Source organism: Rhinopithecus bieti, unplaced genomic scaffold, assembly GCF_001698545.2.
Source record: "Rhinopithecus bieti isolate Rb0 unplaced genomic scaffold, ASM169854v2 scaffold_2454, whole genome shotgun sequence".
In the NCBI taxonomy this organism is placed as follows: Eukaryota; Metazoa; Chordata; class Mammalia; order Primates; family Cercopithecidae; genus Rhinopithecus; species Rhinopithecus bieti.
Window position 1 is genome coordinate 290,935 of NW_016803843.1, and position 18,430 is coordinate 309,364.

At 40.5% G+C, this 18,430-nt stretch overlaps 1 protein-coding gene across 4 annotated transcripts in view; it reads right to left on the bottom strand.

Annotated features, from left to right (window-relative positions):
• KCNAB1 (potassium voltage-gated channel subfamily A regulatory beta subunit 1) overlaps positions 1 to 18,430 on the bottom strand; it is a 430,095-nt gene that overhangs the window by 241,548 nt on the left and 170,117 nt on the right. Inside the window, exon 1 of one of the 4 annotated variants that reach the window (XM_017855037.1) lies at positions 15,921 to 17,060. The exons of 2 other annotated variants lie outside the window; for them this stretch is intronic. In XM_017855037.1, the coding sequence (XP_017710526.1) occupies positions 15,921 to 16,141 (221 nt within the window). In that variant the 5' untranslated portion in view covers positions 16,142 to 17,060. Of the gene's footprint in view, positions 1 to 15,920; positions 17,061 to 18,430 lie in introns of those variants that run through there. One more of the 4 variants, XM_017855032.1, reaches the window with a different exon arrangement.

Below are 18,430 nucleotides of genomic sequence, written 5' to 3' on the forward strand. Positions count from 1 at the left end.
AGATCATCCTGGCTAACACAGTGAAACCTCGTCTCTACTAAAATACAAAAAAAAGTTAGCTGGGTGTGGTGGCGGGCACCTGTGGTCCCAGCTACTCGGGAGGCTGAAACGGGAGAATGATGTGAACCCAGGAGGCAGAGCTTGCAGTGAGTCGAGATTGCGCCACTGCACTCCAGCCTGGGGGAAAGAGGGAGACCCCAAAAAAAAAAAAAAAAAAAAAGAATTCATATCTATGAGCATGATGCTCAGAGACTATATTCTGTACAGCCCTACTCTATTCTGAAAAATCAAAATTAAATATGAAAAAAGTTTGAATAACAATGGTTTAGTAATGAGACAGACCTGTCCTGTAACTCCTGCTCCATTGTAGTTGGAATGATGACATTTCAGTAATCATGTGGTCAGTTGACAGCCTCCCATTTACACATCTGCACCTTCCTCGGCCCAGAGATGAACTGAGCCACCTTGGGTTCTCCTCCCTCAGTGGGGAAATGATAGCACCAGAATGATTTCACAGCCCTTAATTTTCTTTTTACAGTTGGTCCTGCACTACCAAACTCAACTTCAATTTTAATAAAATTCGCTCATGCTCCAACTCTAAGTGGAAAAGCAATTTAATCATTCTTTTGAGAAATAAGTGTACTGGCAAGGGGAATTTTTTAACCTAATAAATCATTTTTTTTTCTTGTGGAGGTAGACCAACAATAGAAAGAAAATGATGAAAAGAATCCAAACTTAAGAAGTTCTCTGTTTTCATAAAAATAATCTCTTCTGTTCTAAAATCAAATCAGTATAGTCTCTGAATGGCTAAGTCTGGAGACTCATGTCTCTTTGCAGTATGAAGCATATGTCCTCATCTTTGTCTCCATGCTTTGGCTGGCTGGTTTCTATCTTGAAATGATGCCTGAATTGTCCTTCCTGCTCTCCTCTTCCATCTCCCAAAATGTACACGAAGCAAGTAAGAATCTTAGGTCAAAAACTTAGGTAGCAAGACAAACAACATGTTAATATTTTTCTATGAATTAACTTAATTTCAACCCAGGGACTCCCTCCTACCAAGCCAACAGGAAATTTAATTTTTAGACAACATTAACTCCCTCACCGCTCCCTCCACACTGATGCTGCTGGGATTGGGCCAAGGTCACTGGGTCTCAGACTCTTAAGTGTCAGGGAATTCTGTCCATGTTTACCACATGATTATGGATGATGCTGCCCATCATTGGTCATGTGTCCACAGCTGTTCCAGACCACATGTTCCTCAGTTCTGCTGCTTTCAAGCCACACCAGGGGCTTCACAGACCTTGGGAGAGGTTGGAAATCCCTAGCTGGGGATCTAGTCTCTCCACTATCACAGGGCCATGTCCACAGGGCCATCATGTGCCTTGGACGCTGTAGGGAGCAAGGCTTATGGGACCCACAGACTTCCCACCGAACCAGCAGAATCTCATCTTAATCTGGGAAATGCCTTTTATTTCAAACCTGACTCTCTGTAATGGACTTAGACATCTGGGAACCGAAAACACACTTTCTGCAAATAAGAAAGCATAAGCTACTTGCTTGAATGTAGTAAAGTGAAGAGATGCAGGGAGGAACACCACATGTTAATATCTTCAAATGGCCTCACCAAACAGGCCCCAGTGTAACCAAACCTGAGGATCCCATCTTTGTTCATGCAACCTAGAAGAAAAGATTGTAGCTCTTTGCAGGTCCGGATGAATGGACTTGGAGTTGGGATTTCAAGTGGCCCTGCTGCCTAGGCCTGGACTATTCTGTCTCCTGGCTACTGTAGCCCTTGAAAAAAGGCCAGAGTGACTGAACGTGCCACACAGGGACGACTCAGCGCTGTCTGTGCACCACATCTGCTCAACATTCAAAATCCATGTTATTCTAAGAGTTTTGGAATAGTTATATCACTTTTGCTAATTGATCAATACTAACCTGTAAATATCAATATAAATAACATGCCCCCACGTTATAGCTCCCAAGCAGATACTCTCTTTTTGTTACTTGATCTGTTCACTACTTTAAGGAATACAGTTTTATAAGCCATGTTGCTTCCATCGCCCCCTCTTTGTAAAGGATCCAGTGATAACTCAGGAATCGCTACCTTACGCTGACCCACATTCTAACCAGACCAACAAAAACAAAGACTCAAGAAGTCCCTGCACAATTCTCTCCCCAGGACCCCGCACACAGTTCCACTTTCTCTTTTGCAACAACCTAGACAATGACCAGGAAATGTTTCTTGAAGACATGTGTGCTCTTTAGTGTCTAAACAGTAGGACAAATTATTATAAGCATCCTTGATTCCTGTCTCTGTTGTTTTTACATTTCTTTTCTTTTGTAACCTGTGCAAATTTGACAGCCACCTTAAATTATTTTCTGGAACAAGGCTGGGTGTAAGTAGATATAACAGAAACTATGTACAACTATTAGTTTCCAGTCATTACGGCAGAATAATTTGGGGGACAGCAAGGTTGGTCAGGCTCTTCAGTGGTCAAGGTCAAGAACAGATAGGATTCCTATTTCCAAAGGAAAGAAGCCCATCATGAATGTGAAGAGGACAAGTCTCATAGAGAATTAAGCCTGCACTGGAAAGCAAAAGGGTTGTATTGTAATGCAATCCCACAGAAGCCTTTGAAGCTTATGAAAACTGGATCACTCATGCATCCATTCATCCATCCTACAAACCTTTATTGATCACCTACAACATACCAGGCCACTGCGGTTAAAACAGGAATATTTTGGAGCCATGCACATACAAAGCTAAATAACAAGACCTATTGCAAAGATATCATATGTTCAAAGAACTTAATTTTTTTCTTGTCTCTTTGTCCTATTCTATGCTGATACTGATATTAATGATAATTTTAATGGATAGTAATTGGTGCTTCAGATAGATGGTCGCTTGCAATTATGAAAACAATCTTGAAACTCTTGAAAAAGATTACCAAGTCCATCTTACAGACACTAGTAGTAAAGACAAAGCAAAATAAATTGGTACTAGAGTCCCTTTAGCTACCATGCCATGCTTCCACTGAGCCATTCACCCCTACGACCTCATTTATGTGTGCAGTTTAGCACACATCACACACACATTCACATACTCAATATAAATGATGGACTAAACATGTAGGATAAATACTTGCCATAAAAATCACCTTCAAAATATCTATTACTTCTTTAGGCTTGATATTAATTTACCTGTTAACACCTGATGATGCATTATTCCTCCCTTGAGGCAGATTTCTAATAGCTTGAACTGCCAAAAACAAAAAACCTCAATGGCTGCTGAACCTTCCATTAGCCTTTGGATTCTGGCATCAGTCCTAAGCTCTTTAGTGCATGCTCTTTGTACCACCACGCTGCTCCAGTCCTGCCTCTGCCCTGGTTTTCTGGGCTGAGTAATTATGGGGGACATCCCACTGCCACATGCCAACAAGGGAAATTAAAACCTTGTTCAGAAATGTCATTTGCCAATATTACATTCCTTTTAATCCTGAGTCACTATTGGTATAAACATGCACTGGTCAGTATAACAGAAAGTAGGCCAGAAGCTGTCTGAACTTAGAATTGAAATCAAAAGTCCAATAATTTAGACTACATAATATACCATTTAGTTCTGTTTAAGTTGTGCCTCAGTTGCTGTAACTTAAAATGGGCATAACATTGCTTGCTACCCCCTTTCAGAGTTTTTCTCAAGGATAACAATAATAGTAGTTAAACTATTCAATCCCTTGGTTTGGATGTTGACATGAGGTAATCAGCATAAATAATGATTTTACTGGCAAAGAATGTTAGTCAGACATTCTGATGATTAGCATTTGTCTTTTGTCAAACCCTGTCCCCAAGGTATTTCTATCTCAAAATAACTAGAGACTGTGCTAATATCCTTAGCATGAATAGCAACAATCAAAATGATAAACTAACATTTTACAAATGTTCTATTTCTAAAACTAATCATTATTAAAGTAAGGCCAAATACTTCTCAGTGATACTGTCATGTGACAGTACTGCCTTTCTGCTAAGAAATGAAATTGAAAAACACTAACCTCATCACATTTGCTTCATTAATGGTCATCAATGACTTGTAATCAGGCAGAATCCATCTGCAGAATAAATATGCAGACTTCGATTTGCTTATTTTTCTTTTCTGCTATCAATATGAACCAACATTGTCATTGTTGTATTTGCATTAGGCTCAAGCAAAATGTCTTTTCTAAGTTAGAATACAGACCCTGGTGATAATAATTTGGAAGCCAGCAAGGGTAGGTCAGGCTCTTCCCCTTACTATCTTCGATGTAGTACTAGAGGGGCTTGATGTGCACTGCTCACTCTAAATACACTGCCCTGCCTATATAAAGATGACACCACCTAGTTGAAAGTGCATGTGGAGTTACCTAGCCCTGTGAGGGGTTCTAGAGCAATATCCTCCTGTCCCTATTTTAGAATGACTTCCTTCACTATTGCATTCTAACCCATGCGTTGCTTCCCAGACTATATGTCAGGGTGGTAGCAGAGTTCACAATCAGCAAGGTCCCACAGGGGCCATTTCCTCATTTCCATTTTATTCAAGCATGGTGTCTCTTACAGCCTCCAGGAAACAATATCTGGCCACAAGAAATTAAATTATAGGCAAAGGTTGAGTTTTAACTCTTGATTCTCCTGATTTCTGAATCCCCAGAAAACCCTTTTCCTAACTCACTTTGATTTGTAACCACTAATATTTCTCCCCAGATGTAATGCAATCTGGTACTTTTGCTTGTGTGCCAGAAGACAGTATATAGACTTAAATGATTTGAAATCAAGAGTATAACCTTCAAAGCCCAGTATTCTAGGCAGTGATGGGAGAGCTGTAGGTCTTTGGAAAGAACCAGGGAACACCCAGGTTTTTCTATTGGTGTGTGAGACAGAACTTCACAGAGGGGAAACTGCATCAGATTTAAAAGATTTGAAAATGTGTGTCATAATAAACTCCTTCTTTTCTCCTCCACAACACTGCTATGACAATCTGAACAAAGCAGGGACAGCGTGAGTTTTATGGAAGGGTTAAGGTCTATTCTGTGATGTGAACAGAGCCTCCCAGATGCACTGGGAATGCGCTGCTTCATCTCCCATGATCCCAAGTGCTAGAAAGAAGTTCTATTCCTGTATCTCACTGATTACAGTCATGAAATTTGGAGGTAGATATATTTTTTAAGTCATGAGCATTTTAATTACAGCTTGGTCTTTGTGGCTCCCCATTGATTTTCAATTAATGTTCACCCTTTAATCTAGTTTGTACTTAGGTCTTGGTAACAAAAAAAAAAGAAAAAAAAAAAAAGCAAAAAGAGATACTCCCGTAGGTGTTAGTGAGGGGCTGAGGGAAGCAGAGCAGATTCAGATAGTAGCTGCTGTAATATTAATTGCAAAGGCCAAGACTTTACCACACTGTAGCCACACAATGTAAATGAGAGTTTTATTTCTGATTCAAAACCCAAGTTGTAGCCTTACTCAGAAAATCCCCACCATACAGCATTTCCAACGATCCCATTATTCTTTTCGCTGACTTGCTTCACCTGAACAAGTCTTACATTCTAGAAAAAGTGATGGGGATCTGATGCTAGATACTTTAGGGTTCCTTTAACTCTCCCCTCTCCCATATAACATTTTTTGCATGATATGGGTGGCAGGCTGTATAATGGCCCATGAAAGACGTCTATGTCCCAATTCCTGGAACCTGTGCACATATTACCTTCTATGGTAAAAGGGACGGTGTAGGTGGAATTAATTAAGGATTCTGAAGTGAGGAGACTTTGCTGGATTACCCAGGTGGGCTCGATTTTATCACAGCAGTCCTTTAAGAGGCAGGCAGGAGAATCGAAGTAAGAAAAAAAGAGATGTGAAGACAGAACTGGAGGTTGGAGTGATGTGCTTTGAAGATGGAGGAAAGAGTCAAGGAATGCAGGCAACCTCTAGAAGCCAAAAAAGCCAAGGAAGTGGATTTCCAACCAGAAGCCTCTGGAGGAAAGGAGATTTGCTGACACTTTAATTTTAGACTTTGGACCTCCAGAATTACAAAAGAATACATTTGTGTTAGTTTAAGACACTAATTCTGTGAAAATCTGTTATACCAGCAAGAAAGAGGAAACTAATACAGTGTGAAATTTAGAGCTTTGCTTCTTAAGGATACTTGCTGTGCCCCCTTTTAAAAAATCACCTCTTGTTTTGGAACAGAACCCACAGAAGGTCCTGCTGAAGCCCTCAGGAAAAAATATGAGGTGAAATTGGGAGTTCTCTGGCAAATGTCCACTTGTTTTTCTCATTAAGGAATTATCCCGAACTTTTATGAACTAAGATCCAAGCCTCCTGATTTCCAAAAGATCGCTTCTGGAGAAACTGTATTTGAGTGAAAGTGAAACCTTAAACTCCTTCCTTAGAAATGAAATATAAGCCATTATTGAGTGAGACATTGTATGTTAGACCATGGCTTTCCCAACTCCTTCTTTCTATTTGGGTCTCTTTAGAGTAGCAGTTCATTTATTTTCTCTTCATTAAAATGAAATAAATATGTTCTTCATCAAGATGAAACCTTCTGAAATCAGGCTGCTAAGATTTCTTCTGAGCATTTTCAGTTTTTTAAGGTAAATGTACAGACACCATCATGCAGATGTGCTTGTGCATACACAGGTAGGAAATTGAGTATTGAGTCAAAAGGTTTATTTTCCTCAAATGCCTCAGAGGAATTCTTTGCTGACTCTTGAGTTGAGAGAGAGTAGCATTCGTTAAAGCCATGTTATTTACACAGTTGATTTTTATAACAAGCTTGTTGTTGTGGTCTCAGGCCAAAGACATTAAAATAAAATAAAATAAAATAAAAACCTAGTTTAAAGAGGAAGCTAATGGAAAAGAGGAAGCTTATTAGCATGTGTTCCTCAGGAAAAATTTTGCATTTCTTATATAAGAGCTCTGTTAAACCAGATGGGCTTTCCAGTAGATGTGAACTAATCACAAGGAGCTCTGTGCTTGTAATTTCTGCAGTTGAGCCCCTCCATGGGCATTCTCCTGGAAGATGTTAATTGCTGATACAGAAAACTTTTCTTGTTAATCATAGCAGTCATATACAGTTGCATTTATATTTAAACCTCCTATGTTAAAAATAAATTCTCTATAAGAACATATCAAAAAGCAAATGAATCACAGTACAAGTTGTTAGTTTTCCTACCTGGATACTCAACTGCCATTGAAACCTATGTGTCAAATTTGGCCTTTTCATATTTCTTTAACCCAAGAAACTTCAACTGTCGCCATTATAATTTTTCGAGTTGATATCTCATAAGAATTGCTATGTGTCACCATAATCATCCCCCATTACTCTAATAAATAGGTCAGGATTTTTTTTAATGTTTTCCAGAAATTGTTTCATAGAGTGATTCAAAATATGAAAAACATTTTTTTCTTCTAAAACAGGAAGCATGACCAGGGCATGCAGACAAAAGGACATAGCATGTTTCTGTTATTAGGCAATCTTGCTATTCTATACTGAGAAGTCTAGACTTTGACTTGGAATTGTATCCAGCACTGAATGACTCAAAGAAGAGGTATTCATCATGTAGAGGGTTTGAATGAGAGTTGTAGTTACAGTTGGGAATCAGAAAATGAAATCTAGGAGAAAACGGCTGGAACCATTCTGGAAATTAGGAAGCTGAGTCATAGTAATGGTTTTCAAGTACCACCAACCTTATGAGGCAGAAAATTATAGTTAGCTCATTTTCATGTCAACAGAGGACAGGACAAGAAGTTATCGGTGCAGCTTTAAAGAAGCCAAGTCAATTGCAAAGAGGAATTTTGTGATGGGGAAATATTTTTTGACTCTTGGATGGTTTCGTAGTAGAACAGTCAGGCCAGATCTGATGAAGACGTGCTAGGATGAGAATGGGAGAGAATCTCCCTCCCCAGGTATCAGAAGGAAGTGGGAGTCCTCTGTATGTCACATGTGCCTCCCTTGTCTTGTTGCTGTGCCCTTGGTTTCTTGTTTTTTAATCTTTTATACTCATTTTCCTCCCGGACTTGACTGTTGGAGTCCAGGCAATAGACAACAATTCTGAAAACCCTCACCTTATCACTTCCTCTGAGGACTTTAGAGCTTAGTGAATGATTCCGATTCTCAAAAAGAAGAGCCAAATTTTTTCATGACTGCTGTGAAAGATTACACAATATTTCTTCAGAGGCCTTTACAAGTAGTTGCTGCACAGTGCAAATTGGAAAAACAGGACAGATTTCTCATGAGGGCTAGACCAGATGGCCTGTGTGAATGCTCTCAGAGTCCTCCCTAGCTGTCGATTCCAAGAAAAAAAAAAAAACTCACTGCTGGGCTTCTGTTTTGGTTTCCAATCTGGGTAAATGAAAATCAACCTGCAGTAAGGAATTTTAAATGTATTTTGATTTTGACTTTCAGGAGCAAGCTTTCAAAGTAATCTCTAATTGCATGCAGGAGAGTTAAGTATGTTCAGCACAGAAAGCCCAAATGAGCATTTCCTGTCCAGTGTTGACATGTGGCATTGTTCAATCATATGTGCCCATGGTTTTGTAGATCTCTTCCCGAGAAGCCTGTGCTTTAGACACTGTGATGCTAAGCACGCTGTCATCTGGAAGTTAATTTATGTCCCATTTGAGAACATGTATCAGTGGAGAGCCTCTGTGGCAGCACTGTGGGGTCCTCACAGCTCTGCAGGAGATAGAGAAAGCTGGTCTGGCTCTCTCAGCACACAGCATGGCTTTGCTTCTTCCAGAGATAAGAGCTTGGGCTGCAAATTGTGCATATGTAGAGAAGGGGATTGTCCTTTCTAGAAGTGTTTCATGTGCTGTGCTTCTTTCCTGTGTTGAAAAATGGGGCCTACCCAAGAAGCTGCAATGTGGAAGTGAAAGGAGCGTAAGGAACTCTGCCCTTGGAGTCAGGACCTCAGTTTGGCCTTGTGCCTCTGCCCAGCTTACTGGGTAACTCTGACGAAGGAACTGGCCAATCTGTATAAAACAAAATGAATGGCTGGGTACGATGGCTCATGCCTGTAATCCCAGCACTTTGGGAGGCCGAGATGGGCGGATCACGAGGTCAGGAGATCGAGACCATCCTGGCTAACACGGTGAAACACCGTCTCTACTAAAAATACAAAAAATTAGCCAGGCGTGGTGGTGGACACCTGCTGTCCCATCTACTCGGGAGGCTGAGGCAGGAGAATGGCATGAACCCGGGAGGCAGAGCTTGCAGTGAGCCAAGATTGCACCACTACACATCCAGCCTGGGCAACAGAGCGAGACTCTGTCTCAAAAAAGAAAAAAAAAAAAAAAGTGACTGTACTAGATGGCATCTTAAGTTCCCTCACCAACCATTGCTAACTCTCTTATTTCTAGTGATCACATAGTATTAATAATTCTCAATATTGAAATGAAAATTTAAAGAACTTTTGCCTTGAATTCTTCAGACTCAATCACTCTATTTCTAATTCTCAAAACGTGAAAACTGGTTACAAAATATTTTTAAGCATACAATATGATTAACTTGCAACATCAAATCTTCTTATGATGCCTAATAGCCATTTATCTGAATGACTTTGACATTCTTCAAGAAAAAGCATGAATTAATTGATGCTTCTGAATTCTTCTCATAAGAGGGTTTTCTCTCCTAAAAAAGTTTCTAAAGGATACTCAAAGAAATTAAGAGTCCTATATTTTGATCAAATTCACTGAATCCAAATCTCATACTGTTCATAAACTGATGTACTGAAGATAGACTATGAATTTGATGAAAGGAATTTTAAAAATCAAAGTGAAATTTAGGAATCTGGTTTTCCTTTTGAATGTGATGGAATTTTTTTCTCCTCTCAGAACATTTCTCAAATTACCATAATGTTTGCAGAATTTTTTAAAACAGAATTTCTTTAAAATGAGTATACTTCTAAAGAGGATCATTGAGTGGATGTGGGATTAAGGACTCCATGTGTAACAACCAAATTGAAGATTGCAGCTAGAAAACTAGCCATTTCCGGAAACTCTTCAGACTCCTTCACGTGCACGTGTGCACATGCGTGCATGTGCACACACACACACACACACAGACCCACAGCCCCCACACACACTTTCAGAACCACAGAACTGGAACAATGTTTGCGTAATAACTTCCAGGAGGCTCCCTCCCCTCCTACCATTTTCTCACCATCCCATGGATGCCAGACTTCTGACTGCTGCCTTGCAGAGGTGGAATAAACTCTATGAGATTGAATCAGCAACTAATTTTTAGGAAGGCTTCCCCACCTCCCCATTCTCACCATTTTACTTTGAGGCAGAGAGGAAAGCCCATACCCATGGGTGTCAATGGAAATGACAATGGTATTCTTTACCAAAAAACAATAACAAAACCAAAATAAACCAAGAAACTTGGCATTTCAAATAACCAAACTGCTCTTTTTTTCTGGACTAAAATCAAATATTTCTGTTTGAAATACAGCCACAGAGCTGGCTTTCCTTTTCCTCCTCTTCAGCCCACCTATTTCCTCCCACTTTTCCCCATACGGAGACTTGCATGCACACACACACGCACACGAGCACACATGCGCACACACACACACACTAAGTGCCTTTTACATAATGGGCTGACAAGATTGATCTTTCACTTGAATTGTTTTAATTCAAAAACTACCCACCATTCGTGGGAGGTAAAGAATGGTGACTGTGACATGTGCTTTAATAAAGAGGCTGTGAAAGGAATGGCATGGGAAAGGCATCTGGTATCTGGTCTGAGTCTTTTGCATACAGTCCTGACTCTCTATAGGAAAACAGAGAGTGCCATGGAATTTAACATAAATTCTTATTCCATAGCTACAACTCTTAGATTTTTTGTGGGGGGAACAACTGCCAGATTAATCCTTTCTTAACAGAACGTTGTAAGCAGACATCTTGCTTAAAAATCCTTACCAGTCCCTCCATTGCTGATGTTCCCTCGTGTCTAAATAGCTTACCCTCCATGGAGCCATATTCCAATCTCTTTTTACCACTACAAGATTCTTTCTCACCACTTGCCTGTATAAACCCTCTGAGTGAAAAAAAAAAAAAAAAAAAAAAAAAAACCAACCCCAAAACATACTGTATTATGCCATTTATATTCTTGAAACAATAAAGTCATAGAGATGACTTGAAAATTAGTGGTTACCCAAGGTTAGAAATCGGAGAAGAGGGAGTGAATGTGGTCAGAAATGGATAGCATGAGGGAGCTTTGTGATGATGGAACAATTTTGATTGTTCATCGTGGTGATGGTTACACAAATCTATATATGTGATAAAAAATACATAGGCGTATAACATGCAGACAAAAATGAATACATGTATAACTGGTAAACTGGAATAAATCCTACAGATTGTACCAATCCATATGGATCATCAGTTTCCTGGTTTTGCTATCATTGCTGTCGTTAAGCAAGATGTTTACCACTGGGGAAATTAAGGGCATATGGAAATTCCCTGTACTTCTTTTCTGTGCAAACTTCTGTGAATTTATAATTATTTCAAAAACAATTTTAATGGTAAAGTGTAGTTAGCTTAAAAAATGGGGAAAATTGAAGTTTTAGTGAAATTACAATGAAATTGGGCCCATCATATTCCAATTATTCTAAAACTAAAATAACAATTTCAGAATGAGGAGGAGGAAGGTTATCAGTACGAAAGTGCTCAATTCTGAATGACAGAAACTCTGAGACCATGTCAAACACCGGTAGCTGGATCATTCTAAAAAGTTATTTAAAAAAACAAAAACCAAACCAACCAAAGAAGCGAAAACAAACCAATGTGCCTTAACTTCTATTCGGAATGATTAGTTCTTCTTAGGATGAAAGGTTCATGTATATACCTACATCCATCATGTGAAAATCTATCATGTATGGTTGTAGAGTGTACACCAAACTAACACAGTGTAATGAAATCTGAGATTAAAAATAGACACAAAAATAGAACAAAGGAACTTTCATGCACTAACAAAGCACAACTGTGAAACTCTAAGAGTGAAAGGATGAGGAGAGTTTGGTTAATGGGTACAGACATACAGTGATATAGAAGAAATAAGTTCTAATGTTTGATAGCAGAGTAGAGTGAGTATAATGAACAATAATGTATTGTATATTTCAAAATAGCTAGAAGAGAGGACTTGAAATATTCCCAACACATAGAAATGATAAATACTGATGGTAATGGGTTCCCTAAATGCCCTGACTTGATCATTACACATTCTACACATGTAATATATATCACATGTACCCCATAAATATATACAAATATTCTGTATTAAAAAAAAAAACCCTCTAAGGAAAGGAAAAACCTTCTGAAGTCCTGTGTTATTTACCTACAGGATAGTCCTCAGTATACACATTAGGTAGGATCTTGTTCTGTTGGGTTGACAGTAGCTTTGGAATGCCAGAATGTTCTAGTAAATTTTTTTTTGTCTTCCACCTTCAAACAATAACCAGTTTTATGCAAGATTCTTACACAGTGATGGTGTGAATATAATAGTGGCTTTAAGCATTTTATTCTTGCAGAATTCAGATGTTTTGCACAAGTATACATTAATTCTTTCTAAAATCTCAGTTTCATTAGTTACTGATTAATGGGTGGTAACCATAGGCTGTTATATTAGTTGGCTTTAAAAATCATAAGGCATTATATAAGTAGAAGGCATTCTACCTATTTATCAGGGACACAAGTAGGTCCTCAGCTGCCAGGTAGCACCATATACCTTAAAGAAGTCTCTAGGATAGCAAAATGGGTGGCAGACATAGGCACAATTACTCATGCCCCAAGATGCAATCATTAATTCTGGAACTGAAGCAGAGTTGGTAACTCAAAATGGATCAACTAAGTTGGACCAAGCATGACTATCACCCCTCCAAAAAAATAAAAATAAAAACTTCTTTGAAATGTCTTATAATAGACAATTATATTATTTGTTTGTTTGGCTGTTTGTTTTCTTATTTATGGTCTGCTTCCTCAACCTGTACATAAGCCCCAGACTTCACCTGGCTTCTGCACCTTTGCATACCAGTTGAGTGAGTTTCCTGATATAGAATAGGTGCCCAATAAATATTTGTTGACTATGATGAATGGATGAGTACCTCTTCATTAAACAACATTGCTGTTTGACAATTTTTGAGTTGTAGACCATTTTCAAATTCTGTTGAAAGCAATAAACCCTTTCCTCAGAAAAAATGCACAAAAAGACTTTTTAAAAATCCTCTATTGGATTTATGGATCCCCTTTAAAGCTCTGCCCATGAAAACCATTTTCAAGGATGAAATTGTGACCACAATTAGCCACTAACTTTCCATTTTAGTTATTTCAGGCATTCTCCAGATGGCTTACCTAAACCAATTATCTTCCCTATTCTATGGCATTATTTTTGTATTTTCTGCTATTTGTTATCATTAACAAATAGTCCATATATGCACATTATATTTTAGCTAAAACAATGTAAAAAAAGATAATTTAGCTAATAAAAGTTACTCCTATCATTTTTTATAAAGTACATAGTTAGTCTCCTTCCCCTTTTAACCCTAAGAAAGCTTGGTGTACATTTGGCATCATTTCATAATCTCCTTCATAAAGGTCACTCAGAGTAGAATCTGAAACAGAAGAGTAAGTCACATTCACACACACACAGGCAAACCTCCTGACGGTTATAGATGGAGTGGTTTGGAATACGAGCACAGGTGAAGAAGAGGCATCTTGCTTGGTTACCTTAAGAAACAAAGTATACTGAAGACCGCAGATGGCTAACTTTTTGTTAGAGAACTGTCTTTAGTTGTCAGTAATGAAAGGTGCCCAAGTGAACCTTGCTCACACTCTGAGCTTTTGGGAAGCAGAGAGTTATCACTCAACAGAGTTGAGCTGTGCCACCAGAAAAACCTTAATGGAAATCTCCTGACTTCCAAAGGCCTTCATAACAGCAAACTCTTCCAACACAATCAGCAAGCAACTATGAAACTCTGCCTCAAGAAATTAGTGATCTTACTTTGTATTTCTTCTGATTTACAAAAGTGCTGCTAAAGTACTAGAGGTCACAATTTAAACCACCTTCTGTGATCTGCCTCAACCCTGGAGGGTCCTGTTCCTGGGGACCTTGCCCAGGAAAGCAGCTGCTCATCTCCATCTCAGTAGCTGAAATGCATGCAGAGCAGGACTGTGTCCACAGGGCAGGGGCTGTGTGTGTGCCCCAGCAGCAGCTGTAGAAAACATCAGTGGACTCAAGACTACAGTCTCACTTAGAGAATTGTCATTGTGGTGCCCCACTCTCTCCATCACAGGGATGTCAGAAAAAGCAAAGCCACTCACATAGCTGATGCTTCAGTGAGTTGACCCGGGTCAGGCTGCTTACATTTGTACTGCAGCTGGGGCAAAAAGGGCTTTAGTTAAGGTTGTTTTGCTTTTGCCACCCAAGGACGTTTTTTCTTAATGGCTCAAACATATATCAAAACAATAGTGCTTGACGTTTGTGCAATGAGAAACTTTCCTGTAACTCTGCAAAGAAACTTTTCTCAAGGGCGACTTTTATAAAAATAGGTTTAAATGCTTTATTTCAGCAACCCCACATGAGAAACACAGTGTTGCCTATGCATTATTTTAATTAACTTCATCCTGTCCTAAAACCTGATTCCTAACAAAGACAAGAGATAGTAGATGTAGACAATTAACAAAATCATATCTGCAAACTGAAGTAACCAAAGTTTTTGGAAGATGTGTCGGTAGCTTCTCTCCTCTACATTCACAAACACTTTTAGAAACTAGAAGCAGAGTAGTTTTACAGAAATAAAGTCAGAGGGACTTGGTACAAAGCAAATGTAATGAGGAGGCAGGAGTCACATAATTGAATAATGAAATTTTCTACTTATCATATGTAAGTCATGCCCTATTAGACAGAGCATCCACTATTACCAGGATGATTCCAACTATGGAAAATAACATAGAGGATGCGGAAGCTTTAAAATTTATGAGGAAACTAGTAGAATTGCAACAATTTACATTTTCTCCTCATTTCACAAGGTCTACATTTTATTTCAAGCAGTAATTTAGGCTTAAATATGGCAGTATTCAATCTAATTTACCATTATAGGTGGTTTTTTCTGCAAGAAAGCTTCTTTAAAAAGCTTTGTATAGCATTTGTTAACTTGGTCTTTCAAAAGAAAAATAAGTTCAGGCGCGGTGGTTTAATCCTGTAATCCCAGCACTTTGGGAGGCCAAGGCGGGTGGATCACTTGAGGTCAGGAGTTCGAGACCAGCCTGGCCAACATGGTGAAAGCTCTTCTCTATTAAAAATATAAAAAATAAGCCGGGTGTGGTGGCAGGCACCTGTAATTCCAGCAACTCAGGAGGTTGAGGCAGGAGAATCGCTTGAACCCAGGAGGCTCTGTCCCAGGAGACAGAGCCCAGGTCACGCCACTGCACTCCAGCCTGGGCAACAGAGCAAGACTCTGTCTCAAACAAAACAAACAAAAGATAAATAAGAGAGCAGAACTAGATGGGAAACTATTTCTGATAGCATAATCCCAGAAACTACAGTCTTTATCATAAAATAGAACAAACACATTTGCTATTGAAAAACTATACTGATCTGAATACCAGTTCCAGCAGTTGTGTTTTTTTCTGGGTACTGAAATGTACATAGTTCCTAAGATGTTCATAGGACTTTAGAATTATACAAAATGGGCCACATTTAAAAAAATCTTATACACACACAACCATCCTGGGTTTATTCATCCCCCTAAGGAGCTATTTTAGAAGCACCTGAGAATTCTGAAGTGAGCAACCCATTGATGAGTAAGTCACTTTTCAAAACCGATGGTCTGTCTCCACTGCACCTGTATAGAACCTGGATACCCCGCGCAGAGGGAATCTTACATGCATACCTATATTTCATGCCAGTCTGCTTTGCGGTGGACTCTTTGAGAGAAATGTGATGCTGAGGCGTGAACGTCCCCAGGCTGCGCGCGATGATAGCTACCGTGCGGAATTTGGCCCGGGCTGCGTTCACCACATTGGGGGCGGTGGAGCTCTGCTTGCTCAGAAGTCGGTCCTCACCATTCCGACTCTTCAAATTGTGCTCTGTGCAGGCTATGGAGACTTGCATTGCTTCCCCAGGCAGCGCACGGTCCCTCTCAGAACCCCAGAACACAGGCAGTCACGAGAGGTTGAGCAGTTGGGGGGATTCCTGCTTTTCTTTTAAGCCCTCCTTGCTCCCCCTTCCTGAGGATGCCGTCAGAGGAGTCCTGGCGGCTGACTTCCGAGTCAAGCCCACAAAGTGGCACAAGGGGCTGCGATGCAGGAAAGAGTCCCGGGGACCCAGAGAAGTAAACAGACGGCCCCGAAGTTGTCACAGCAGCTGGAGGGAGAATCAGGCTTGCAAATCTTCCCGGGCTGTAATCTCGGCTGATTAAACAGCCAAATCCATGCAGTGGGGAGGTTTTTACAGAAGCCTAGAGCTGAACATTCATGGTGACTGCACGCAGCCCTTCGCGGAGCCGGTCCGCGGTGTCTGAATGCGGGCTCGCTTCTGGGCGATGGCTCAAATCAGCGCAGGCTTACCGCAAGATGCGCCGCCAGCATCCCCTGGACCACAGGCAGGATGCTCAACTGGCGCGCGGAGCATCCCAAGAAGCAGCTAATCGCAAGCGGGTCCCCGCGGACTGGTGGTCTCCATCCACTCCGGCTGTCAGCTCCCTCCCGCCTCCGCTCCGGGAGGACGTGGGGGCTCCTCAAGACCCCTCCCCACTCATTCTCGAGCAAAAGCCTGGGTTGCTGAGGCTGCACTGACACGGGTTTGCAGCTGCACGGAGCAGCAGGCAGGTCCCTTTAAGGAGCTCTTTGCCTTTGTGTGCGATGGGAAGGCAAGGATCACTTGCACCAGACTCTTGCTGTAACGAATCGGGAGGGTTGCTCCATAAAAAGGGGCTCTGCCCAGACTCAGACCAAATCTGCTGCAGCACAACAGTTGGAACTGGGGGAAGACAGAGAGGGGGTGCTTCTGCCGCGGAACACGCCAGTGAATTAACACGTGAATACTCTGTGACTGGCTTGCTGAAACACAGCTCGAAATCCCTTTTATTAGCCTTGTCAGAGTTCCTTTCCTCTCTGCAAGTTATTTCTCAAGCAGATAAGTTTGAAGTTTCCTGAGATGCCAAATTTTTTGGAATCCACTCTGCTAACTTACTGCAAAATTTATTCTGGCTACCAGAGGAGGGACTGGGATGGGGGAGGAGCAGCAATCCAGCACCACCCAGGAGGGGGCTGCACTAGGTGTGCAGCAGGTCCACAGCACCACCCAGGAAGGTCCAGGCATGTGGCTGAGACCACATACACTGCCCATTCATCATCTGTGCCCAGCTATGAGGACAAGCACTATATCCTATCTCCAGGTCAGGTGGGCAGTAAGACATCCCTGGAGACTCTGAACCCACATGAGGCAGGAATGTTTTCTGATTTGATGTCAGGTGCAAAGCAATTCCTCAATAAATGTGACTGAACCAAACTAAGCATCAATTGGCTGGTAATTTACTTTCCATTTGAAGTGTATGGAAACCAAACCCCTCTCGCAGATTTACTTACAATAAAATTATGGCTTCTGCAAAATCAGCTTTCTAAATGTGGTTCCCAACAGACACTGCTGTCAAACAAAAAGAACCAGTATTTAACTTAACAATATTTCTGAATACCATCACTGTATTAGTCAATGAAGACCAATATGGAGAAAAAAGGAAGCACTGTCCCCCTCAAGGAACAGGCCATCTGGGAGGGAAGGACAAAATATTCAGCCTTAAAGGGTCTGACTAACAATGTTGGAAGGCATATTATGACATATCTGAATGAGTGGCATGGACACTAAGTACACTAGAGAAAGTACACTGGAGAAAGTTGTTCACTTTGATTCATTTCCCACACTTCTACCAAGTCCCTGACTTTACTTGTTTCTGGGCCACAAAGATGTGGCTGAAACAGAGGCTGGGCCCTCAAGAAGCTCATGGGTGCCCAGACGACCCTCCTAGAAGAATGAGACTTTACCTGGGACATGAAAAATGGGTTGAATTTGATTAGCAGGAGAGGAAGAAGGCAGTGATCCCAGGAGTTGCCAGGTTTGGACAGGACACACTATCTATGTGATTAAAAAAAGAGCTGGTCTGACCATTTCTTCCCACCTAAATTAAACTGTAGGAATAAAATTTTCAAGTAGAATATGTGCCTGTGTTGCCTTCTATTCCAAACATGAATTTTAACATTTTATAACCTGCAGATAAGATTTAAATCAGATTATAGAACCTCATCATTCATTCTCCACAACCTTCCCACTGTTTACTTTAAAAAATAAACATATTGACTAATGTTCAGTGATTGAGAAGTAACTTTAGAATGAGTGAGTGTTGTG